Source organism: Quercus lobata, chromosome 9, assembly GCF_001633185.2.
Source record: "Quercus lobata isolate SW786 chromosome 9, ValleyOak3.0 Primary Assembly, whole genome shotgun sequence".
NCBI classification, from domain to species: domain Eukaryota; kingdom Viridiplantae; phylum Streptophyta; class Magnoliopsida; order Fagales; family Fagaceae; genus Quercus; species Quercus lobata.
The window spans coordinates 688,230-714,380 of NC_044912.1; the positions used below are offsets into that span (position 1 = coordinate 688,230).

The 26,151-nt window shown below is 32.5% G+C and overlaps 2 protein-coding genes across 3 annotated transcripts; one reads left to right on the plus strand and one right to left on the minus strand.

Annotated features, from left to right (window-relative positions):
- The first annotated feature begins 398 nt into the window (after positions 1–398).
- Positions 399–1,897, plus strand: LOC115959959. Its single transcript, XM_031078643.1, has 2 exons — positions 399–452; positions 1,352–1,897. Exons 1-2 carry the CDS (start codon positions 399–401, stop codon positions 1,895–1,897), a joined length of 600 nt encoding a protein of 199 aa, XP_030934503.1.
- Positions 1,359–20,595, minus strand: LOC115959641 (TMV resistance protein N-like). Of its 2 annotated transcripts, none has more exons than XM_031078112.1 (8): positions 20,419–20,595; positions 18,514–18,594; positions 15,916–16,428; positions 4,941–6,033; positions 4,540–4,815; positions 3,144–4,442; positions 2,357–3,067; positions 1,359–2,022 (listed from the first exon to the last, which is right to left on the minus strand). In XM_031078112.1, exons 3-7 carry the CDS (start codon positions 16,416–16,418, stop codon positions 2,381–2,383), a joined length of 3,858 nt encoding a protein of 1,285 aa, XP_030933972.1. In that variant the 5' UTR covers positions 16,419–16,428; positions 18,514–18,594; positions 20,419–20,595; the 3' UTR covers positions 1,359–2,022; positions 2,357–2,380. The 2 variants fall into 2 exon arrangements, with proteins under 2 accessions (XP_030933972.1, XP_030933971.1); XM_031078111.1 differs by having other exon boundaries at positions 1,359–2,056.
- Positions 20,596–26,151: the final 5,556 nt, after the last annotated feature.

The following is a 26,151-nucleotide window of genomic DNA, read 5'->3' on the forward strand; positions in this document are numbered from 1 at the left end:
GGCATGAGGTCTTATGAACTTATCAGCAACACAATCAGGAATTTGTAAAATTCTCTCAACATCATTTTGACCATGAGTGACTAATTCAGAATTCCACCTTTAAGTATCTTTGCTTAGCAGATTTGCCACAACTTTTAGAGAATCTACCTTATGTACATACTTGGATGTTTGTAAAGGTGTATTATCAATTCACGATGAAATGTAATATATTAGGCTAAAATGACAAAATAACAAGGAAAATGCGACAAAACATAAATTAAAGACAAAATGGATTAAAACAACATAACAAGTAGGGCAGGGTTTACAAATCTAAGCAGACTACCTTCTCCATTCTTCAATCTTTTCTACACTGTTGTTTGCCTGCATAAGTCCAATTACTGTAAAGATGAACATGTGAAATGGGTCTGGAAAATTTCAAGAACATCAAGAGCCCAAAGCACAAAAGTCATATGGTAAGAACTTCCGTAATAAAGAGGAATGGTATGTATGAAATAAGTTTTAGACTGTCAATATTACAAATCAATGAGGCAATGCATGTGATAGGCTGTAGCATCTTTCCATTCAAACTTGACATTATATATATTCTAACAAACAAATTGTAGGGGAAAAAGATGTGTTACTTTGAAATGATATTCAAATATTATTAAGGTTCAGTCTTACCCCTGGCTCAACACAAGCATCACATGGGATGATGAGGTGTAAGAGGTTAACCTAACATTGCAAAATAATAGCAGCATATGGCTAAGGCCATTCAGTAATACACTCAATAATATCTATTATTCACAGTATTTGTTGATTTCCATTAGTGACATTATTAACTTTACAAACTTTGTTGTCAATCACAATCAAAAAGCTTTTCCTTGCCATTCTTTGTTCTTTCAAGTCAAATTGCTAGGAGTCTCATTGACAACTCTAATCAAACATATGGTGGGCAATCCATTCATATATGTACATTTAAGAGAAAAAGATAGTGCAACAATCAATAGAACTTGAATTAAGAAGACAGACAGTGACTTACAGGTAATGAAGAGAAAAAAGTTGATTAACTTTCCCGGTCACTTTCACTAGATTCCTCCCAATCGCTTGACTCCTCACAATCTGTTTTGGCTGCTATACATCGTTAGAGTTTCCTTCTCCATTAGGTCCAGCCCTATCATAGTCATCACGGGTCTGCTTGGCATTGCCAAAATTATGATGGAGAACATCCAAATCCTTAATAAGGAATGATGCTGTTGCATGCTTTCTGGTCTTGCAAGGAAGTGGAGATCATGTGGAGTTCACTCAATTGCTTGCATCAGTCAAGCCATCCCCAACCCTGAATTTTTGCAACTTACTTGCTCGGTTTTTGTAGGTGCAGGATGATTATCAAAAAGAGGTCTTTTCTATATCGGCCTGGCTATTATGGAATAGGAGAAACGCATCTCACTTTGGCCGTCCAGTGCACCCTATTGCAAACATTGTCTCTATGGCTGGTAACATGCTGCAGGAGTTTTTGATAGCAGAAGACAAGGAACCAGTGAAACCTCTCCCTCCCATCTCGCACCAGTGGCGTCCACCTGAGCTGAATCAGTACAAAGTGAACTTTGATGCTGCTGTATTCAGAACCACAAACTCGGCTGGAATTGGAGTTATTGTTCGAGATTGGAGGGGTGAACTTGTTGGTGCGCTGTGGCTCACTCCATCGCTGATATGGAGGCTTTGGCAGGCTGAGTTTGGGCTTCAAACAGTTGTTTTTGAAGGGGATTCAACTATGGTTATCAATGCTATAAACCAAGGTAATGCTGGATTCTCAACCTACAGAAACTCATTGAAGACATACGCTGTCAAGCCGTGCTTTTTCAGTCCTCTATGTTCAACCATGTTAATCGTTCTTCTAACTGTGTTGCTGATGCTTTAGCAAAAAAAGCTAAAAGCGGTTGGGGTCCCAGGTGTGGCTTTCTGATCCACCTGAGGATAGTACCTCTCTTTTGCTATTTGATGTCCATTGAACATGCTTTATTAATATTAGCCCAGGCTTCTTGTCTGGTTTCTCAGAAAAAAAAGGTCTCAGTCTCACCTATGCTTCAACACAAGCATCACATGGGATGATGAGGCGTAAGATGTTAACCTAACGTTGCAAAATAATTACAGTATTTGTTGATTTCTATTAGTGACATTATTAACTTTACGAATTTTGTTGTCAATCACAATAAAAAAGCTTTTCCTCTTCATTCTTTGTTCTTTAAATTGCAAGGAGTCTCATTGATAGCTCTAATCAAACATATGGTGGGCAATCCATTCATAAATGTACACTTAAGAGAAAAAGATAGTGCAACAATTAATAGAACTTGAATTAAGAAGAAAGACAACGACTTACAGGTAATGTAGAGAAAAAAGTTGATTAACCTTCCCGGTCACTTTCACTAGATTCCTCCCAATTGCTTAACTCCTCACCACAGTCTTTGTACTCAATTGACTCCTCACAATCCATTTTGGGTGTGGTACTAGAGCTTCCTTCTCCATTAGGTCCAGCCCCATCATAGTCATCACGGGTTCGCTTGACATCCAAACCCTTATAAGGAATGGTGCTATTGTTGCTACACTGAGCCATACTTCGGTTGACATCGTCAATGTCTTTCTTATACACCATACGGAACCCGCATCTCTTCACCTCAAAGACTGAACAATGAGTCATAATTCTAATTCCAACCCGAATGAATCCATTTGCATCACATTCCGACAATAATTTTATTTGTTTCTCTTGGTAGTATTGAGGAAGCAAATAAAGTAGCCAAATATGATCTGATAAAACAACAATATGGCCAGTGTTTGGTGCAGAAGACATTTTTTTTCCATTGGCTATCAACCAACATGAAAGCGAATCACCGTTGGGGATTTGATGATGTGGATGAGAACAAAATACAACGCAGACAGCGATCCCCATCCACTCATTACACAAATGAGAAAAAGGTTCTTTTATATTCACTTCAGCCCCTATACTTTGATACCTAAACCATTTTGGAATTTCACTTCCAGGAAAAATGATGGCATATCTCTTATGCATATGTCTGTCGTCAAGAGAATGTCCCTGTAACATGCAAAGTAGGGTGCTTAGAACACACTTTGAGTAGAGAGAAAAAGAGAGAGTGAGAAGGAGAGATTACCTGTAACAACTTTTTTATCACTGCAAAAAACATGTCAATAAAGCCTTGATTGTCACCTAGTTTATTGCAATCTGAAAGATTGAGGGTTGGCTCAATTGAAGAATTTGGTTTCAATAGATTTGGTACTGTTTCCAATGAGGTACAATTAAATCCCCTAATATAATCAATATTTAATGGAAGCTTTGGCAATGATTGAAGACTCGTGCAATTATCCGGGTTCAAATGTCTCAAACTAGATAGTTGAGCGATGTTTTCCGGAAGGCAACCAAAATCATTTCCACTTAGATTTAATATGTTTAAAGAGAATAAGCAACTAATATCATTGGGGATTGCCCTAAGATTGCAGTCTCTTAGATCCAATTTGATCAGAGAACACAATCCCGATAGAGATAGAGAGGGCAATTCCACGGGATCTGGACATCTTGGCATTAAATAAAAAAGAAGGAAGTCATACCATGATTTAGATTTAGATGATGATAACCCCTTACATCCGCGGAAAGATAGTTGTTTAAGGTTCTTTAAGAGACCAATGGAAGGAGGCACTTGTCTTATAGCAGTTCCACTCACATCAAGCTCCTCTATACTTTCTGCATTCCCCAAATTCTCAGGTAGTCTCTCAAGTTTTGAGCATCCAGAAATATCCACATCTTTAAGCATCTTCAAATTGAAAATGGTGTTGGGTAGACACACAAGATTTTTGCAATCCCTTAAATTAATTGAAGCTAAGTCAGTCAAATGCTCAATTGATGTGGGTAGTTTTGTAATGGCAGTACCATCCAAGTAAAGCTTACATACACGTTTCATGTTTCTCCCAAATTCTGGAATTTGTTTTACCTTCGAGCAATCAGAAAGAGTAAGAATCTCAAGAGACTCCATTTCAAACTTGTTTGGAAGAGTTTTGAGGCTTTTGCAAGCTTTTAGATTAAGAAAAGTTAGCTTTTTAAGAACTCCGATTGATGTGGGTAATTCTGTAATAGCAGTGTCATCCAAGTAAATGTTTAATACAAGTTTCATATTCTTCTCAAATTCTGGGATTTTTTTCACTTTTGAACAACCAGAAAGAATAAGAATTTCAAGAGACCTCATTTCAAATTTGTTTGGAAGACTTCTGAGATTTTTGCATCCTTTTAGATTAAGAATGGTAAGCTTTTTATGAACTCCGATTGATTGGTGCACCCTTAGTAAATTTATACAATCTTCTAAAAACAACTTCTCCAGAATTGGGATTTTGGTGAAATCAGGGGTTTCAATGAGATTTTGAGACTTGTTTAATTCGATGAGTTTCAATCTCTCAAAAGACTGTTAAAAGCCAAAAAAAAAAAAAAAAAATAGCTTTTATCAAACCTTACAATTTAATGAAACCTAAAAAAAAGGTTTTCTATAGTTAATTAAATACCTTTGTTCCTTCCCAAAGTCGTTCAATGTAGCTGTAGCACATGTGAAGTTCAATAAGCTTATTTGATTGGAAACTTGATGGCAAAGATTTTGAAGAGTACCCACGCCAATCAAGAAATCTTAAGTCATTGGAAAGATGTTTAGGGTCATGCATAAGGCAAACATTATTAATTATGAGCAATTTCAAATGTTGCATCATTAAAAAGGATTCGGGATTCCAATCTGCCTCTATTGGTTTGGGTAAATTTAGGACTATGCCTTCAATTGCTTCCGTTCCCTAATAATCAAGTACAAGAGGGATTAGTGAATTGTAAAATGTATGATTACCAAAACTACTCAAAGTTAAGCCATGTTAAATAATATAAAAAGGCATATGCTCCAGGTATTTCAATGGCGTCATACCGTATTTGTTATCAATACATTGTCAATGTCTTTATACAACCACAATCTGCTACGCTTCCCGGGATCTTCAGGGCACTCTTGAAGAACTATGTTCCGACCCATATCTCGTAATAAATCATGCATCTTCAATCGATTCCAATGCAATTTTATGAGAGCTTTGTCAATAAGAACCTGTAATCCAATTCTAGGGGATAGCTCGAGAGAATCTAGTATTTCTATGACATTATCTCTATCCATTTGATTAAAAAAACATGCAATATTTAGGAATATATTTTTGTCTATTTCTTGTAAACCATCAAAACTTATTCGAAGCACATTGAGAATTCCTCTATCACAAAATTCCATCATGAGCCTAGCCAGTTCACTTTTCCATACATCAACGCTTTTTTTGAACAAGAAAGAACCCAAAACTTCAAGGGCCAAAGGAAGCCCCTTAGAATAATCTACAAAAGCTTGAGATAGCTTTTCATAGTGTTCAGCTGGATGGTCCATTTTAAAAGCTTTCAAACTAAAAAGTTCAAGAGCTTCCTCATGATTCAAGACTTCAGCCTCATATATTTCATTTACTTCATGCAACACCAACAAATGCTTATCTCTTGTTGTTATAATAACCCTACTACCTAAACCAAACCAGCAATGCTCCCCAACTAACTTCTTCAATTGTTCTGATTCATTTACATCATCAAGAACAAGAAGAATCTTTTTGTGACGTAACCTACTTTTGATCATAAGAAATCCTTTATCAACATCTTGTACCTTCAAATCTCTATCATTTAAAAGTCTCTTCAAAATTATTTGTTGTATCTTACGTAAACCACGTATTTCATATTCTTCCTTAACATTAGCGATAAAACAGGAAGCATCAAATTTATTGGAAACCATTTTATACACAACGCTTGCAAGAGTTGTCTTACCCATTCCTCCTGTCCCCCATATTCCTATAATGCGAACATCATTTGACTCTATAGCTAAGCATGACTTCAATTTCTCGACTCGGGATTCTATTCCTATTAGTCCCATGGGTACTGAGAATGTATTACTCAATTTATTCAATATCACTTCCACAATGTCTTGGATACATTCTGCCTCAGACCTACAAAGAAGAGAAAATAATTGTGAATCTGAATCTATGTCAATAAGTTTAGGAGGTTAAAACTGAAACCGAGACAAATAAATGAAATCGAATGCCTCCTTTTTATTTTATATATATTTTTTATAATAATGTAATTGAATGCTTCAAGCCAAAATCCAAAGAACTACCCATATAAGTGCTGCAAAAGGGAAACTATCTTAAATTTTTTTATTATACAATTATGGACCATTCCTTGAATCCTTTCTTAATTTTCTTAAATAATTGTGGTGACTTCAAAGATTTTACATCTTCAAACTTTAACATGTTTTACCTTTTTATGTTTAATTTCATATGAAACGTTTCCCTAATTACCAAGATCTTGGGCTTTCAAACTAGAGTTTTAATTTACAGGGAGTAAGGAAGAAGAAGAAGAAAATCTATGAAAGAAAATGAGCAACTGCAAAATATTCCATTGAGGAAATTCAATGTCATCATTCAACTCTATTGCCTACGGTAGCAATGGTCATTAATAAGTGTAAGGTCGAATTTAATCAACCATGTGTTGGCTTTATTCCGTGACAAATTTGCTTGTAATATAGCACTTAGAAACCCTGTATTTAGGTGGGAATCATGTAAGGGTAGTGTGTGAGAGAGTGTGAAGAAATGCTCAAAACTGTGCAGTGAAGCAGGGACTCGCGGTTGGATCTCGCAGGAGGCTTACGGCTTGCAAGCCGCCAAAAGTTGCACATGCACGGAGCATGCAAGGGAGCTAAACAGTCATGCCAGCTGGAGCACTATAGGACAAAAATCCAGACTGGCCATTTAGTTAGCTCGCTGGTTGAACTCGCGACTCAGTCAAGTCACAAGGTCAAGTCGCCAGCCAACCCTGTTTTGGAAAATCTGACTCTTCGCATTCCATTCTCATACCAGTATAAATACCCATCATTCCCACATAATATGTGTGGCTATTTAGAAAGAAAAATCCTAAGAGAGGTTTCTTAAAAACACCCACCCAATTAGAGAGAGCTACTCATTCTTAGAGAGAAATCTTTGTAGTCTCTTCTCATTCCCTCTTTCATTGTCATATCTAGTGAGAGGAGATTTCTATCCAAACACTACCCACACCCATTTAGAGTGTTAAGTGTTTTTGGAGTTTTGGGAAGTATTGGAAGATGCCAAGGATGGCAGATGCTATGGATTATAGCGGAATCCGGTAAGCTAGAAAAGAAAAAGGTTTGATGCAACCTCGTTGGAGCAAGAAGCTTGGAGGGCTTAGATACATCGGGTAGATTAGGCTTGGAGGGTCTATTGCTATTCATGTATCCCAACTACATTTTCTAGTGGATTATTGATCGCTTGGAGGGCGGCAGAGAGGTTTACGCCGAGGGCTTCGGTTTCCTCTTCGATAACACATCGTGTGTTGTCCTTGTGTTTGCATCTCTCTTCCCTTAATTTTTGCCTTTTATTTTCTACTGTGGATGTGATTTTAATTAGCTTAAATTGTTTACCAATTCTGTTTATAGCTTATGTTCATTTTCGGCACACTTAGTGTTTATCATAAAACTTAAATTAGTTGTTTTGTAATTGGAGGTCTAAACATTCAAGGATGTTTTATACACTATTTAAACTTTCAATTAGTATCAGAGCGGGTACACTTATTGTGGTTTAAATACCTAAGTGTGATCCTTGACCCCCTGCGTTTATTTGCCATGGATTGTGCTTTCTATGCCTCTTTATATGATTTGGTTGGTGATGAATGTAACATGCCACATGTTTGGGAAAATGCCTCTATGAGTGTTGATTCTCATAAGTGTGATGACATGTTATTTGAATCTATAGGTGTTGTTAACAAACTCTTGAAGAAAATTGCTAAGAAGTTTCAAAAGAATTTGAACAAGTTATTTTGTGAAAATGATGATTTGATTACTAAGCTCAATGAATTCAACAAATTGGTTGAGAAATATAAAAAATTTGCTGAAATTTCTCTTGAAAAGCTAAAAGAGTTTGAATGTTTGAATATGGACTTGGATGCTAAACTTGTTTTGTCTAACAAACTTGTTGATGAGTTAAAATGTGAAAATGAATCTCTTAAGATACATGCCAAGTGTTTGATTGCTGAACCTACTGCTAAAAAGGATGATTATATTTGTTGCAATCATGTTGTGGTACCCGATTTTGTGCCTAGTGTGTGTTCTACCTTAAAGGACAAATCGGTGTACATTCCTCTACATAAAAGAAATCAAAAGGTGAAGAGAAAGGTTGTTAAGTCAAAACTTCCGTTTAGGTCTCAACCTAAGGCTTGGGATGGATCTAAGTTTTTTCCAACTTGCCACCATTGTGGTGTGATTGGTCATATAAGACCTTAATGTCATAAGTTGAAGAGGGAACAAAACCATATTGCTAGATCCCTTCCCAAAATGCCTAGTGGACCTAAACACATTGTGTGTCATCATTGTGGTGTCTTTGGTCATCTAAGACCTCAATGCTCTAAGTTTCATGCTATCAAAAGAATCAAAAGAAAAGAAAAACTTGAGCTTCATGGAAGTTGTGCTAAAAAGAGTAAACCGGTTTTGAGTGAAAATAGCATGTTGTTAAAGAAAATGTTTAATGCTCTTAACTCCTTAACTATGTGCATCTCCGGTTCTCATTCTTCCAACCCTCGTCTCGCTTCTCTTGAGACACTCATTCCAAATAATCGTTCCGTTTGGATGAGGAAGGGTTCATATGTTTGAGCTTGTGTTCTTTTTGGTCCTTAATCTAATTTTTTCGATCTTTGTAGGACCCTTCATGCATTAAATGTCATATCATCATGCATTTTGTGCATCTTGCATTTATTTGTATGCATTGTTTTGTTGGTGATCTTACTTTTATGTTTCTGCTTTGTGTGAGTAAAAAATCCAAAACCACATAAAAAGTGAAAAATTTAAAAAGTTTGATCGTATATGTTTGAGCACATATCACATGTGAGTTTGGCCTTGTAACTTTGTACAAATGGCTTTGTGCATTTACGAGCTTAGCTTGTTATTTTTGCACTTATATCTTTGTGGGAAAAATCTTGACATCTTTGTGTGATTGTTGTAAATCGATCTTCAAGTTTGTCATGAATGATTAGTCAATAGTCATGTTGGTTTTGATACATGCGTAGACCTGTGCTTATATCTCTTCCCACTCTTTTATTTTTATTTCTTAAAGAGCTTAATAAATGTAAATCTCAAAATGAAAAAAGATAATGAGCTGCAAAAGCCGTCGCACATATTAGTATTCGACTAGGAAAAAGGGAAAGCGACTTATATGAAATTGTATGATGCCCAAAAAACCAAAGGCTTGTTCATTAAATTGAAATATCACAAATTTTAGGCATCGATCTCAAAATGAGATGTTTTGATTCAAAATGATCAAATGTTATGAAATGTAAAGAAGCCAAATGAAAAGCTTCATCGTATGTAATCGTTTTCTTGTGGGAGGTCATATATGTTCATTTCTATAATTGAGATAGATTACTTGACTTAATACTAGTTTTGTATGACTTGATTGAATTGATCATTGAAGCTTCACTCTAGACTAAGGACTATTCCACATTTTATACATACACACAATACACATGCCTAATGTTCAATGAATGTCTTATTCATTTGTTAGATTATACTTGTCTAAATGTGATGTGTGTGTGCTCAATCATATATGGATTAATCCAAAAAGATTTTTGATAATTTTATATGTATTTGGAAGTGATTTTTATCACTTTTTGTGTTCATGTTTAGTGCTTACTTTGTTTTTCACTGTTTAAACATGTTTTGTGTTGAAAAACAGGTGTCAGGGTTGTTCGTGACTTAGCTGGCGACTCGCCAGTTACGAAACCCCCAGTCGCGAGTTCATCCAGAAGCTTTGGCAACTCACTCGCGACTCACTCGCGACTCGTGAAAATTTTCGCGACTGAACCTGGCGACTCGCCTAGTCGCGAAACGCCCAAAATCAGCTTTTTATAGAGCTTTTTCATGGAAAACTTGTTTTAAACCTCTCCCATCCTCTCTAAAACCCCTCTTTCAATATTTTTCCATCAAAACCCAACCAATTTGAATGGTTTTTCATTCCATTAACATTTCTAAGGTAATTATAAACTCTTTTCATTAATTTTGATCCTTAGATTATGTTTTGAAGAGTTTTGTACTCTTGGTTGGGAAAACTTAATTTTTTGTCAAATTTCTTCATGGGATTGGTTTCTTTTGCTGATTTGCATTGGATGTTGGCCCCTTGTGGCAGAAAGAACATTTATTAAGGGTGGATTTCATGTTGTTCATGTATTGTTTCACATTATTGTTCATAGAATGCATGCTAGGTGTTTGATAAAATGCCTCTTAGACATCTTCTCGCTTGTTTGGACTCCGATGAGTACTAAACTTTGGAGTTTCTCATGTTTCCTCATTAGGAACATGTTTGGTTCTTTGGTTGTGTATTTAACACACCTTGTCCCACATGTGCATTTTTCATGCATTGGTCATGCATTGCACTTAGCCACCTCTTGCACACACCTTTACTACCCTTGTCATGCATTGGTCTATACCTTGCTTCTTCATCCTAGCATGTCATGTTTACCTTATACTTTGTAGCATTTTACTTTGTCTTAGATTTGAGGTTCATTTTCTCATTCATCTCGCACCCCTCATGCATCATTAGTATTGTTCGTACCTTCATCTCTTGCCCTCGTTTCTTCTTGACCCTTCGTCTATTCCTAACAAAAAGAGGGAGAGTATACTCTAGAGAATATACCGGAGTGTTTTGTCATTTCTATATAACTCTTGTGCATATCCTTAGGGGGAGAAATTCTATTTTTCATGCACATTTGTAGGGGGAGAGATATTCCATAGGGGAGATGCATATACCAAGGGGGAGAAAACATTGAGATAATAAGAAAACTTTGTTCTGTTTGTTTTCTTGTTGGCTTTATGATGCTTTGAGTTATGCTTTGTGGTTCTCATCGCATCATGTTTTTGTTTTGGACATGCATATATCCCTATGCTATTGTGCTCCATTGAATGTATGTTCGGATGATCATTTGCTTTGCTATGTGATCATTGTAGTCATTTATATATGACTATTTTGGTGTATGATCAAGTTGCTCGCATGTTTCACATTATGTTTACTTGATCGCAATTTACTTGTTACATTATACTTGTCCTTTTATTACTTGCTTTACCTTGAGGGTCTAATGTGTTTTGTGCAAGTGTTTCAGGTTACAAGTATATATGTTCCAAGTGCATCACAGCTTTTCATCACTTTGAAGGGGAGAAACTTTAAGCACTTTTAGTTTATATTGTTTAAGTTTATATTCAGTATTTTGTGCTTCGTACCCATGTTGCTTCTGTAAGCTTTAAGGGTTTATGTTCTGTAGGCTTTATGGTCTGTACCATGCTATATGCAGCCTTTTATATTTTGTTAAATCAGTATTGTTAACTAAATATCATGCATTTTCTTGTTAAGTACTGTCACTCTTGTACCCTTGTAGGGTTGTTCCTAGATGCATATACTTAGTGTATTATGCATTGGTTGAGTGTTGGGCATACAAGTGACTTGCATTGTTCTTGTTAGCTTGTATGTTCAAGTGTTCATTCCAAGTGTGAATGAGCATTGTGGTCACTACCTTGTAGTGATTGCTTGTTTGATCAAGCCATGTTTTTTCTTAACTCCATCTTTGCTTGATCACATCATGCTTGCTTCATATGCATTTCATGCTTTTCTGCATATAATGATCATGGTGTATTGTTGTGTTTCAGGAGATTCATGCTCATATGATTCAAGAGCTTCACAGCTTCTAGATTTAGGTGTGAGTGAGTTTTGCCATTGTTTCCAAGCTCACGTTTAAGTCTAGAGTCTATTTTAGGGTGTTTTGTCACGGAATAGCCAAAGAGGGAGATTGTAAGGTTGAATTTAATCAACCATGTGTTGGCTTTATTCCGTGACAAATTTGCTTGTAATACAGCACTTAGAAACCCTGTATTTAGGTGGGAATCATGTAAGGGTAGTGTGTGAGAGAGTGTGAAGAAATGCTCAAAACTGTGCAGTGAAGCAGGGACTCGCGGTTGGATCTCGCAGGAGGCTCGCGGCTTGCAAGCCGCCAAAAGTTGCACACGCACGGAGCATGCAAGGGAGCTAAACAGTTATGCCAGTTGGAGCACTATAGGACAAAAATCCAGACTGGCCATTTAGTTAGCTCGCGGCTTGAACTTACGACTCAGTCAAGTCGCGAGGTCAAGTTGCCAGCCAACCCTGTTTTGGAAAATCTGACTTTTCGTATTCCATTCTCACACCAGTATAAATACTCCTCATTCCCACATAATATATGTGGTTATTCAGAAAGAAAAACCCTAAGAGAGGTTTCTTAAAAACACCCACCCAATTAGAGAGAGCTACTCATTCTTAGAGAGAAATCTTTGTAGTCTCTTCTCATTTCCTCTCTCATTGTCATATCTATTGAGAGGAGATTTCTATCCAAACACTACCCACACCCATTTAGAGTGTTGAGTGTTTTTGGAGTTTTGGGAAGTATTGGAAGATGCCAAGGATGGCAGATGCTATGGATTATAGCGGAATCCGGTAAGCTAGAAAAGAAAAAGATTCGACGCAACCTCGTTGGAGCAAGAAGTTTGGAGGGCTTAGGTACATCGGGTAGATTAGGTTTGGAGGGTCTATTGCTATTCATGTATCTCAATTGCATTTTCTAGTAGATTATTGACCGCTTGGAAGGCAGTGGAGAGGTTTTACGCCGAGGGCTTTGGTTTCCTTTTCGATAACACATTGTGTATTGTCCTTGTGTTTGCATCTCTCTTCCCTTAATCTTTGCCTTTTATTTTCTGCTGTGGATGTGATTTTACTTGGCTTAGATTGTTTATCAATTCTGTTTATAGCTTGTGTTCATTTTCCGCACACTTAGTGTTTGTAATAAAGCTTGAATTGGTTGTTTTGTAATTGGAGGTCTAAACATTCAAGGATGTTTTATACACTATTTGAACTTTCAATAAGTCTACTAAATCTTTATAAAAAATAAAATACCGACTTATAGCCTTGTTGACCATTGAACAATAGAATCTAATAGTGGTTTTTTTTAAAGGGAAATGTTAATGAATACCCTTAAGTTAATGACTAATAATCCATTTAAACTAACAATAGTATTGTCAAAATATTAATCTAATACGGAGTTTTGAGGTGATGTAACATTCAAAAAGGTTACACTAGGTGTAACTCTATATTTTCCTCAAAAAAGAAAAAAGGGTGTAACTCTATATATAACTTTTCATTAAATGAGTAATTTGACAAAATAACATTTGGATCATATTTCCCCCTAAAAAAAACATTTGGATTATATTTCACAATAAAAAGGATTATATTATTTCTTTATACCCTCCATATTTGCTAAATATTAAGATGATTGAAAATCAGTAATTATCTCATCATAAATTTTTAAATTTCTTATTTTTTAAACTTAAAAATTATATTGTAGATCAAAAAGAAAACAACATGTGAGTAACACAAAATTTGACGTGTTTATTTAGAGCAACAAATATATGTAATTTATCAAATAATAATTTATAGAGGTATTATGAAATCAACAAAGAGTTATATCGTGTGTATCATGATCCCCTCTCTAGTGGTTGCACTCTTTTTGCACCAAGTGGCTAGCATTTATTAAAGAGTGCTATAAACTACATAATCTCCCTAAATTTAACCCTAAAATTTTAAAATTTGTAACTAAAAGTCTAAAACCATTAACTTTTTTTAATTATTTCAATTTGTACCATTAATAAGCTAAAATTAACTAAAAATAATAGAAATTGACATAAGTTATGACTCATGCCTGTTTAAAAAAATCATTCCACGTGAAATTATAAGATATTTGGTACAATATATGAGAGTTTTAGAATTATATAATAACTAGTCGCTGATCCATGCGATGTATGGGATAATTAAATAAAAATTAAAAATATTTTTTTGACCAAAAATTTAAAATATTTATTTTGCTTAAAGATTTATGATTTGGCTTTAAAAAAGGTATGACTTGAAAATGATTAAAAATGAATGGAAATAAGTAATTTTGTCTAAAATAAAGGTTTAGAAAATTATTTATCTTTCATATCATTGGTCCATATATCGCATACCGGCATGGCTCACAACATCTTAGCTATTTTATGGTGCCTATAAGAGTTTTCTTTTTACAAAGCCATAAATGATGAAGTTTCATACAAGTCAACATTTCCAATAAATTTAAAAAAAAAAATTTAAGTTCAAAAGTCTTTTGATTGTAATTTTTTAAAATAATAAATAGACTTCAAAATGGTCACATCATTGATACCATATCATAATGATTGCAAATAACAATATTATTGTTCATGATTAATAGATGAACAATTGAAACTGTGAATTAACACTTCAAATACCAAGTTTAAGCTACAATAAAACATATACAAAAAACTACAAATATTGAAACATACTTCTTTCGATTCAATCAAAACCAAAGTTTCAAAGATAATTCCAATTCAATTATACTCAACAATCTCCAAAAGCCTCTACCACCTAATATATATAGTCAATTTTCTAACGACAATCTCCAAAAGCCTCTACCACCTAATATATATATATAGTCAATTTTCTAACGACAAATACATACACATGAACATAAAAAATTTCAAAAATATTTACTTTAGCTTTTATTCAAAAACAACATACTATAAAAGCCTCTGCCTAATATAGTCAATTTTCTAATTTTTTCCCCTAGATTGTGCGTGTTGATTGCTTAAAATTACACTATTATCTTAGTCTTGGTAGGCAATATCACATCAATTTCATGAGTTTGAAATATTTCTAAAAAATATTCTCATTACATGTATTTTTCTCTTATAGGAGATTAAAACCATTCAGACTTGCTATCAAGAGAATCCAAGGGTCAAGATCAATTGGAGCATGATTTTTGAAGCATTAAATATCAAAAACACATTTAGCATTAAAGATCAATTGGAGCATGATAATGTTAAATCTTTTAATGATGGTGTTATCTTCTCGATTTTGTGCTTTTCAGTTACAAATCCGAGATTCTGAGAAACTTTGTATCTTTAATTTTTGTTTGGTAGCTCTAAAAATGGACAAAAAGGAAAGGAATTAAATTTGAGGAAGAAAAGGAATTGAATGAAAAGAATTATTTTGGAATATTCATTTCATTCCCTTGTTTGGGAGGTTTAGGGAACACTTATTTCTCTCTATTCCCTTAAAAGTCAAAACCTCAAATTTTCATTTCTCCCAAAATTGAGAGGAATTAGAGAGAATGAAATTAAATTTAATAAATTTTTCGTTAAAAATTCCAAAATACCCTTATATATTCAACCATTTATTTTAAAATTAGCTCGTAGCTTCATACATATAGATGGATACACTTAAAGATATAGAATAAGATGAATAATATAATTCTTATATATATAATTTAAATATTATTGATAGTCATTTTTATATTTTGTTAATTCTTTAAAAAAATTTGTAAGGATATTATTAGGTACAAAATGTAAATTGTATATTTTTTTAAAAAATTATTGTGAAGTACTTTTTTTTTAACAATTCATTTATTCTAGACTCTTTGGTTTTTGTAGTTAATAACTCACTTGGATAAATATTTATGATGTGGTCCCACATTTTATTCTAAAATTAAGAATTCAATATAACTCATAGAGAAATGATATGTGTACAACATTTTTACAACAAATCCTAAGTAGCAAGTTGTTACTAGTTGTTATTATTGGGTTAAAAAGTAATCTTAGTACTAAAGTCAAATTTGAACCAATAATAACTAACCACCCATGATTTGTTGTAAAAATGTTGTAGACGTAGCACTTTTCTTTGTACAAATATTTTGAATTAAATTACCTTTTTGGTACATGCCATCCTGAGATATTGGCTACTTCATTCAAAATAGCTCTCCATTTTTGCACCTTCTCTATGTTCTCCTTGAAACGTTGTTCATGTTCATCAAAAGCTTGTTTGAAAGTTCCTGTTTGCTTCCATACATCAGATGGATCCACATAATAAAAAATAGGTAAAACTGTCATTCCTGTCTTGGTTATGCATCCAATGATCTCTTCAAGTTCCTCTAGGCACCACGTTGAAGATGCATAATTTTTTGAGAAAATGACAATAGCAAACCTCGATTCTTTTATTGCTTTCATGAGTGTAGGTGAAATCGATTTTCCTCTCTCAAGTTTTTCATCATCTATAAAGGTGTATATGCCCTTTTGATCCAATGCAGTATATAAATGGCTTGTAAAACCAATGCGGGTGTCCTCACCTCTAAAACTAAGGAATACTTCATATTTCAATGTATGAGTGGAAGAGGAAGATGATGAGTCTCTCTTGGTGTTCATGAAAGCCATTGAAAATATCCTGATAAATTTTCAATCACAATTTAGATAAAATGTACACTCAAATAAAACTTAAGATTAAATTATAAGGAAAATCAATTAGGAAATAGGAAAAGAAAGAAATAAAAGATATGGATGCAAGAAAGAAAAGTGAGAACTTGCAGATTTGGCGAATTGCAGTGAGAATTATAAAGCTCTAAAATCTCTTGAAACAACACGAGCGGATATCTGATACTAGAAAAAATTTATACTAGAAGATATTGGAGAAAGAGAAACTTCTTGATTCCAGTTGTAATGTCCTATCTTTTATTCTTTTTGACCAACTTAAGTTCTTTTCATATTGCTTTCATTCTATCTGTTCAGAATTCAGATGCCATAATGACGTGATATGCATAAATGCTGAAGAAGGGGTACAAGCAGTGCATTATTTCTTTCTTTTTCTCATATGCCATTATGATGTGATTAGCCTAGGCAAGGACCATCTGTACGCACATTATATCTTGCATTTTGACCAACTATAAGAGCATTATACATTAATTATCAATTTTAGGAAATTTTTTATTAAAAATTATAAAAACCGTAATAAAAAAATGAGTTACTTTTTTTATTTTTCTATAAAAAGTTTCCCAAAGTAAAACCCAAGTTCTATTTATATTGCTTTGTTCTATCTCTTTGGATACCAAATCTAATGTGAACAGCATAAATGCTTTACTGGAAACTTGATGACAAATACATCCACTAGGATTGTGTTCGGTAATTCTACTCTGGGAATGTATTCTGTTGAGAGAAAAAATTATTGATTTGTGGTTGAGAACCCTTTCTCTATTATTTTAATTTTCTTTTATCCGCCAAATGTTGCTCTTTAGGTCATTTAAGAAAACAATATTTTCATAATCAATATATTAAGGCCAAATTGAAAAATAAGGGACTATTGCTTTAAGCGAACTTGCTCTTTAATTTCTTTTTTAAAATTAATTTCTTGCCTTACATGTGTCTGCGCACGCATGTTCTTTTAGCACACACATGTGTTCTTTATTTATCATATTTCTTTCTAAAATTGGGTGAAGTGGTCAGCAAGGTTAAAAAAATATCAAAAACCTACCAACTTGTTTATAAAGTGATTGTACCTCATATTTACTCTTCTCGCTCCTGTTTCTACTACAACTATAACATGAACATTTTCAATAATAAATTTTATTGTAAGTATATGGTTAAATTATTAAATATATCATTTTCTAATTGTTTAAACTTTTTATTTCTTTTGAGTGAAAGTATTGAATAAAAGAGATGGACATATGTGAAAAGTGAAAACTTACAAATATGAGAAATGAATTTGCGGCAGTGATTGTAAAGCTCACTACTCTAAGAGATAGTGGGCCTATCACTATCACTTAGAAAGTAGAAACAACACATAATTCAATTCCTATTGTATAATTTCTTGTTTAATAAATGAATGATCACCATTCTTTCTTTTGTTTGCGAGTTTGTTTGTGAGAGAGAGAAGGGAGGCATTACTAAAACTAAGGTCACCACAAAATTCACAACAATCTTACAACTACACTCAATTTGCCAACTACCTTGCACATGGGCCATTAAAAAAATAAAATAAATAAATTAATAGTGATAGGCCCAAGAGAAGGGTAGTAGTGAAATTGGGTATTGTAAATTCTTGTGAATTTTGTGGTGATCCTAGCATTGTTGGCCATTCACATCCTCTGTTTTCAGTGAAGTCTACACTGAAAATTATTTAACTCACGTTATTATAATTATTACTTTTGCAGAAATTTAATGAACTAACGTAAAATCATTACAAAAGCATCCTCTGTGTTTTCAATGATTTCTTTAAGCATCTATCCTCTTGATCCTATATACAGTTAGCTTTTCACAAAATAGTATTAAGAGAAGAACGTTTGTAATTTAACAATTACAGTTGGTATAGGAGCAGAATATCAGATACTAATACTATAAAACAAAAGTGAAACACAAAAACCAGGATAATATCTTTGTCATCATCCAAATATAAATTGAATCACAAACTAAATATCAATTCAAAATAATAAAAATCAAAGAATTCACACAAAGCATTGAATAAGAGAAAAGAGAGGACCTTGAGTATGCGGATCACGTTGTCAAGATCGAGGAGACGAATAAACTTGAACAATTGGTGGTACAAAACTTTCCGTGAGCTCTGTTTGAGAAGAGAAAAAACAGAGAGACAATAATTGAAGAGGAAAACTATTAGTATTAAGTTGGAGAGTTGAGGAAAGTTGTAGGAAGTTTTGTGATTGGAATTGGCTTTACTTGATTACTCAAGTACATTCCTGGTAACCAGTATAAAGTTTTGCTTAAACAAATTTTTTACTTGCTTTAGTGGAAACTTTTTATTTATTAATGTTTTTTGGGATAAGTAATTTAGTGGAAATTTGATGACAATTACTCCTGCATATTATGCCTTTCAAGAAAAGAGAAGAAAGATGAAATTCTTGGTAATGGTGGCCAGCAATAAACTCCTGTTCATATTACTTTTTTACAAACTATAAACTTCTATTCACATTTCTTTCTTTCTATCTATTCATAATTCAGATGCCATCCTGTTGTGACACGTGAAATCTGTTCATATTCTATTAGCTTATTATAAACTTTATTTAAATTCATTTCATTTGGGGTTTTTTTAGTAGGACAAAATTTGACTACTAATTTGATTATAGATTTCAAAATGCAACCAAGTTTGTCGGTGAACTTTCTTCTTCTTAATAAGGTTGATTAGTCCTTTTTGATAAGTAGGAATAATTTATGACAAAAGCAGAGGAGGGAGCAATAAAAATACACAAAGAGTGGCTTAGACATCAAGAAACTGACATGAAGAGATAAATGTTTAAATTTTATCTTCTTAAAAATTTAAATTGTTTGAAAAGGTTTTTGAAAAAAGGTAAGTTTTTTTTTGGATGAAAAAAAAAAAAGGTAAGTTAGTCTACTACTTGGGATTCTCCTCTAAATGAAAACATTTTAATATAAAACAATTTTTAGAAAGTGTTTCATGCCTTTCTGGTATTTTAAGTAGCTAAAATCCTTTAGGAAAAAAATCTCTTCATAATCAATAAAAAATATTAAGTCCAAATTGAATAATAAAATACCATTCATTAAGCAAAATTGCGCATTTATTTCTACTTTAAATTAATTTTTTTCCTTATATTTATGTGTGCACACACGTTTTTGATGCACACATATGTGTTTTTTATTCATCATTATTTCTTTCTAAATTGTGTGAAATAATTAGCAGGATTTAAAAATTATCAAAAACTTATCAATTAGTTTATAGAGTGATTGTACCTCATATTTACGCTTCTTGTTTCTACTACAACAATAACACAAACATTTTCAATAATAAATATTCCCAAAATTAGACTTTGGAATAAAAATGAATATATTTTTCTAAAAGGCTATTTGGCTTTCTACATTGAAAGGAAAATTATTTCAAGTTTAGTGTAAAATCAATCATAAATTATTTAATGATTTAAAAAGAATATCAAATTCGATTTTGATAATTAAATGAATGATTAAAAAAATATTAGAAAACAAATAAGCTGCATATTTTTTATTAAAATTTTGTTAATATTGATTGGATATTAATTCTACTTTTCATGTATAATTAGACTTTAATTTTATCATATTTTCATTCTTTTAACTCTTTTTTTTTTTTTTGGCTTATGTCTTGGCCCCCCTAAACCAGATTTATGGTTTCGTCCCTAGAATTAAACCAAAAACTCTTTTTTTTTTCTTTTTCTTTTTTTAATTTAAATTTGACGATCACTACAAGAGGAGAAATTCATATATAAAACAACAGGAAAACCCCAAAAACCCAATAAACAAATTTTATGTTCCTCCCCTTTTCCCTCTGCTTTCTCATCATTATTCAAATTAAATATAAATTTAATAAATAAATAAATAAAAAAACAACAGAGAATTCTAAAAATCACACAAAGAAAGCATTGCATAAGAGAAGAGAGAGGACCTTGAGGGTGCGGATCAGTTTGTTAAGGTCGAGTAGATGAAGAGGCTCAAACGATTGGTCGCAAAAAGAACTTTGTGTGTGCTCAGTTTGAGAAAAGAGAGAATATAATAGAGATCACAGAGACTGTATGTTATGGAGAAGTTGTTGACAGTAAATGGACTAAATAATGGTGACTAACTTTATATAAAGTGTGAGGTTCTGTTCATGGTAGAGAGTTTAGGAAAGTTCCAAGAAATTTCCGGATTGACTCTTATAGTCCACTCGTAAAAATATCAAAATCATAACTTTATTACGCGAAATTTTAACAAATCAAACTGTTGAACAATCAGACTCTTTACAATGTTTTTCTCAAAAAAAGAAAAAAAGAAAAAGAAAAAGAAAAGACTCTTTTCAATGTTTTCATAATACTTATGTGCGATTCTATGCTTTAGAATAAGTTAACTAATAAGTTGGTCATTTTGGTTTTGTGGAGCAACCATTAAACACTATGATACAATCCCTTACTACTTAACTCTCTGATGTTCTACAATTGAAACAGTTGATTCTATTATCTGAGTGCTAAAATTAACCCCCCTTGAGCTCGACTTATCTTTTTTTATAGTAGATCGAGCTAGGATTTAAGTCCGCGAGTGTGAAATTTATAACTATCAAATATATTATTATATACTTACAAACATATGTACATTCATACGAGCTTATGTACAAGCACAACACATACCATGTCAAAGAAAAAAAAAAAAAAAGCACAACACATACATTATAATTTTTTATATATAATACTTAAGGCCAATTTGTTTAATAAAATACCAGTCGTGAATATCAAGCAATATTTTAATGTTAGAAACCCATAAAAATATTGTATATTTATTATATTGTATTTATTCACTGGATTTTATTTTATTTTATATCTGTATAAGTTGTATTGTATTTTTTTCATATTCAAATTTCCACTTAAAATTCTCAATAAAGATTTTTAATAATTCGATAAGCCTCAAGTCCAGTTTATATACGTTTTTGTTAGACTTATAAAATGATTAAATTATTACAATTTTAAACCATATAATAACCATTTGAGTGTCTAAACCTTTAAAGAAAACAATATCATTTTGTTAAAGTTTACTGTATAATTATTTCCAAATTTTATTATTTATACATTTTTATGAAAAATAAAGTCACAACATAAATAATTTAAAGTTAAACTCATAAATAACACTTTTGAAAGATAAACAATAGGTTTTGTATCTTTTTCCTCTTGAATTATACTTTTTCCTTCTATATATATTTATTTACCCTTTTTTATAACTTGTGAAACTTAAATTTTAATTTGATATAACGGGAAACTCCCTAGATTCCCTTGGTTCCATTGTTGTTGGAAACCCCCTAAAGACCCATAATTGGTTTACCGCGGCCAAATTGGGCCATTACAATGGCCCTAGAAAAAGCATTGTATCGCAGATTTTATTTTATTTTAAATAAAAAATTGCTTTAGGAAATTCTTTTATATTGTAGACACACAAAAAGTGGTAAATATTGTACACATTTACAAAAAGTGTACAATATTTACCACTTTTTGTAAATGTGTACAACATTTACTACTTTTTGTGTGAAGTAAAATATAGACATTATATAAAGGTCCAATTTATTTTTAGTCACCCATTTGAACACAGATTAGTGGGATCTAAATAGTTTAATTGATAAAGTCTCTGATGGTTGAATAAGAGATCTAGGATTCAATCTCTATCTATGCCAAAAACTGATAGGTGTCTTGGTCTGATGATAAAGAACTATTATCAAGCGCGGACGCCATAGGTTGAAACTCTTTAAAAAAATTGAACAGAGATTAACCCAAAGGTGATTAACTATAAAGCATAAAGTTCAATTTATATATGGAAATGGAATGGGCCGCATAAATTGCTTTAATGGTAACTATAATTTTTTTTTAAAAAAAATCTGGATATGATAAAGATTTGAATTATAGTATTTATAACTATTTCAAAATATCAATTGATTTTTGGTATAATTATAATTCAAATCTTAGTCTTTTGATATAAACTTGAACGCGCAATGAAAAAAAACCGTTAAAAAAAAAGACAAAAAATACAATCAATTTGTCATGGAATTTGCCATCATTCTACAAGACTTAATAGAATTCAGGCCACTGCACCAAGCAATTGCATAGCTTGGCTTATCATGATGTATAAAAAATTCTTGTCTTTTTCTCTGAGTGTACTATTTTATACTTTAAGAATCGCAGTCTATTGTATAAATTTTTTTTCCACCCCTTATAAATTATCCAATATTTAAAATAGAAAAAACTATATGCATGACTTACTGTAGTTAGTGCCTTAATGGAGCATAAAGTGCAATAGTAAGACTAAGATGAAAGATTTTTATTTGTGAATGTCCATATATGTAACGGGAAAGAGAGAATTGCCACGGAAAACAATATCACAATTTTTTGACTTGGAACCAATGGCTCAAAGCTGATACGGTACCGTTTTGAAGCCTTAGCAGACTTAATTTGGAGCCAAAGACACACTTAGTGCTAAGTAGTCTATGAAGGGGCATTGTTTGAATCATTATGTTTAATACATGTGACACCCCTTTGAGAGAGGCTTGAGATTGAGCTTTGAATAGCTCTGCCAGAATGTTTCCAAAATAAACAAGCATGATTTCTGTTTAGTGATGCAAAAGTCGGTGCTTCAACATAATTAACTCTAGCTTTCTTATGAATAAAAATTTCAATCTCTAATTATAAAATCTTTTACAATGTAATTTATCAGTTTGATACTAAGATCTAGCATATACGTTGGTAAATTAGTGGTAATTGGGGTCTCAACTCGTGGCTTTTTTTTTCATAATAAATTTTCACTATGCCTTGTGAAACTATAGCTTATAAGCGCACACTAGAATCATGTAAAGTATGCTTTAATTTTTGAATTAATTTATGTTCTTAAATCTTCTCAAAAAAAAAATTATGTTCTTAAACTGTTGATAGCATCATTTTAACATATTAATAGGATAATAATTTAAATTTATTATTAAAAATTAGACAAATAATCATGGCTTTTGAATATTCGTGAATAAGTTAACCCCTTTTCATGCACTTTCTTAAAAAGCTCTTAGATCTTCTCTCCTGAAAAACTCTATATCTTTAACGATAATTCAAAGTCGTAGTCAAGCCTAGCCCATTTTCCACGCACAAAGTAACAGGTTGATAAAAGTGTGGAATGTACGAGTACGACCACTAATACATGCAGTAACTTTCGGTGAAACTATGAAAATCCTATCCACTTTCCGCGTTCATCTTAATAATATTTGCGTGTTTAATCATGGTCCACTTCTGCATTGTTTTTACTTTTTGGTTTTAGTGTTTAACCATTGCCCACTTTCCACTCTTTTGAATAGAGGAAAATAGGACACAGATGGTGACTAGCTAAAGCATAAAGTTCAATTCTAAATATGTATGGAAATGGAAGGGGCTGCACACTTAATTTCACATTCAATTTCAATTGAATTTCAATGCATACACATGGACCACAACTGTTACTTGCTAGAAAAAAAAAAAAAAAAAAAATTTAGGTGCACTAATGACTCTTAATCACAAGAGAAACATGTAAAAGTGATGATGTTTTAATCACGGCTTGGCACATCAACATTTGTGAGAAAAAAGATTAGAAAACTTTGTGTTCTCAACATTAGTCTTCAGATTATATTCATTTTTTTTCCTATGCATGCCATTTTAGTGCCGATTGCATAGATGCCTTTGTAAAAACTTGACACATACGCATAAAAGCAGATTTTATTTTTATTTTTTTAATCGATGGGATCCGCTTCATAATGATTGGTTTTTATTATCAGACTAAGACATCAATTGATTTTTGATGTAGACGAGGTTCAAACCCTTGTTCTCTTTTGTTACTTGTTTTGGGCAAAATGAGCAAATGCCCATTTTGGCCCCCAATTTCGATACCAACTATTTTTTGGGTCAAAATTAATTAGATTGAAAAAGGCCTTTCAATCGATTTCTCAGAACACATGGGTCTATAGTTGTGTTATTTAATTTGTATCTCTTACATTCATGTTTTTATAATTCCAAACTTTTTTAGCATGCAAACTAAAATGATTTCTATTTAGTGATGCAAAAATTGGTGCATCAACATGCATGAGAGACTCAGTTGAACTATATGATTGATAAACACCATTAACTATTAAAATGGGTAAAAGAAATGATAATTCCCCATGTCACAAACACTAAAAATGAAACACTTGCAAGATTCCTAATTTTCTGCTCCGTACCAAACTGGCCACAAAAGCTTCAAACTCAAATATGTATATCAACACAACTTTTGGTAAATTTCGTTATAGAAAATAGAAGAATATAAACAAAATCTATATTCAATAGATCTGACAAACAAGTGAATCTTTTAAGGGCCCAAAACATTGAAGACCCAGACAAGCATAGAACATAATCAACAAAATGCTAATGTGGCAATAACCTTTTTGATCCCTGTTGGCTTATTAATCTAGTAAAAGTTAGAAGAATATTTAATATCAAATTAATACATAATCGCTTACCAATAAAATGGAAAACTACACAACTCAATGCACAATAGATGGCATTAAGTCTATATCAAAAAAAAGAAAAAAGAAAAAAAAAAGATGACATTAAGTTTTTCAGTAGAAAATATCTAAGGGCTTTTATTGAAATCTTGTACACTTGAGGCCTTGGGCCATAATATGAACTAATGAAACCTGATTACTATGCATAATCTAATAGCATGATAAGAAGAAGAACAATGGAAAGGATACTACAAATTTATTTTGTTGGGAAGTGCTGAACCAAATTTTATATAATTTATTAGGGTTGATAGATTTGATTTAATTGTTGATTTTTATTTGGTGAACCTTGTTAATGGTACGAAGTCCATGTAACATGAATTTCAAATCACTCAATTGACGACTTTCGAGTTTGGCAAGAAGACATAATTAGTGTGTTGTGTTGGACATAATTAATGGGCAAGTTTAAATTATAGTTTTATTTTCCCAATTTGCTTAAATATTTTTTTTCATAGGTTGATAATAGGGGAGGGAAAGTTATTGGTAGGATTCAAACTATATACATAAAGCAGCACAAAATATACTATTGACATAAATATTGTCTAGCTAATGGTGTCATACTTATAAATGCATATTTTAGTAACTTACAAGTTTTAAAACACTGTGTTTGATGAAAGTGTTGAAGGAAATTATGAACTTAGTTTATGTGGTTTTTTAGATGGGTCATGCTAACGAGTGCTCTTGGGGCATTGGTTAACAATCCAATTAAAGAAAGTTTTTATAGGAAAAGAAAAAAAAGCAATTAATGTTTTGACAACTTTTTTCATTTTCCATAAAAGTGATGTTAAAACTTTCCTAAAATTGATTGTTAACCAATGTCCTAAGGGTACTCATTAGCATTTTCCTTTTTGGATAGGCAATTCTTCGTCCCTCAAGATTTGAAGTTTTCTTCTGTTATATTTCTTACTATTTCACTTCAATTTCTTAGAAGCATGTCTGCATCTCCCCAAAAAGAGACATTATGGATTCAATACTTGGGCGTAGTGTAATCCCTTTAATTAAACAAAGGGTCATGCTAACGAGTGCCCACTCATTAACAATCCATTTTAGGAAAATTTTGACATCACTTTTATGGGAAATGAAAAAAGTTGTCAAAACATTATTTTTTTTCCC

Excerpts from the sequence above, each read along its gene's own strand:
- LOC115959959 (XM_031078643.1), top strand. The coding sequence starts at position 399 with ATGGGTCTGGAAAATTTCAAGAACATCAAGAGCCCAAAGCACAAAAGT. Across the intron at positions 453-1,351 it reads CAAAGCACAAAAGTCATATG|GTGCAGGATGATTATCAAAA; the intron begins GTAAGAACTTCC and ends CGGTTTTTGTAG.
- LOC115959641 (XM_031078112.1), bottom strand. The coding sequence starts at position 16,418 with ATGGCTTTCATGAACACCAAGAGAGACTCATCATCTTCCTCTTCCACT. Across the intron at positions 4,443-4,539 it reads GACTTTGGGAAGGAACAAAG|TCTTTTGAGAGATTGAAACT; the intron begins GTATTTAATTAA and ends GGCTTTTAACAG. Across the intron at positions 3,068-3,143 it reads TGATAAAAAAGTTGTTACAG|GGACATTCTCTTGACGACAG; the intron begins GTAATCTCTCCT and ends TGCATGTTACAG.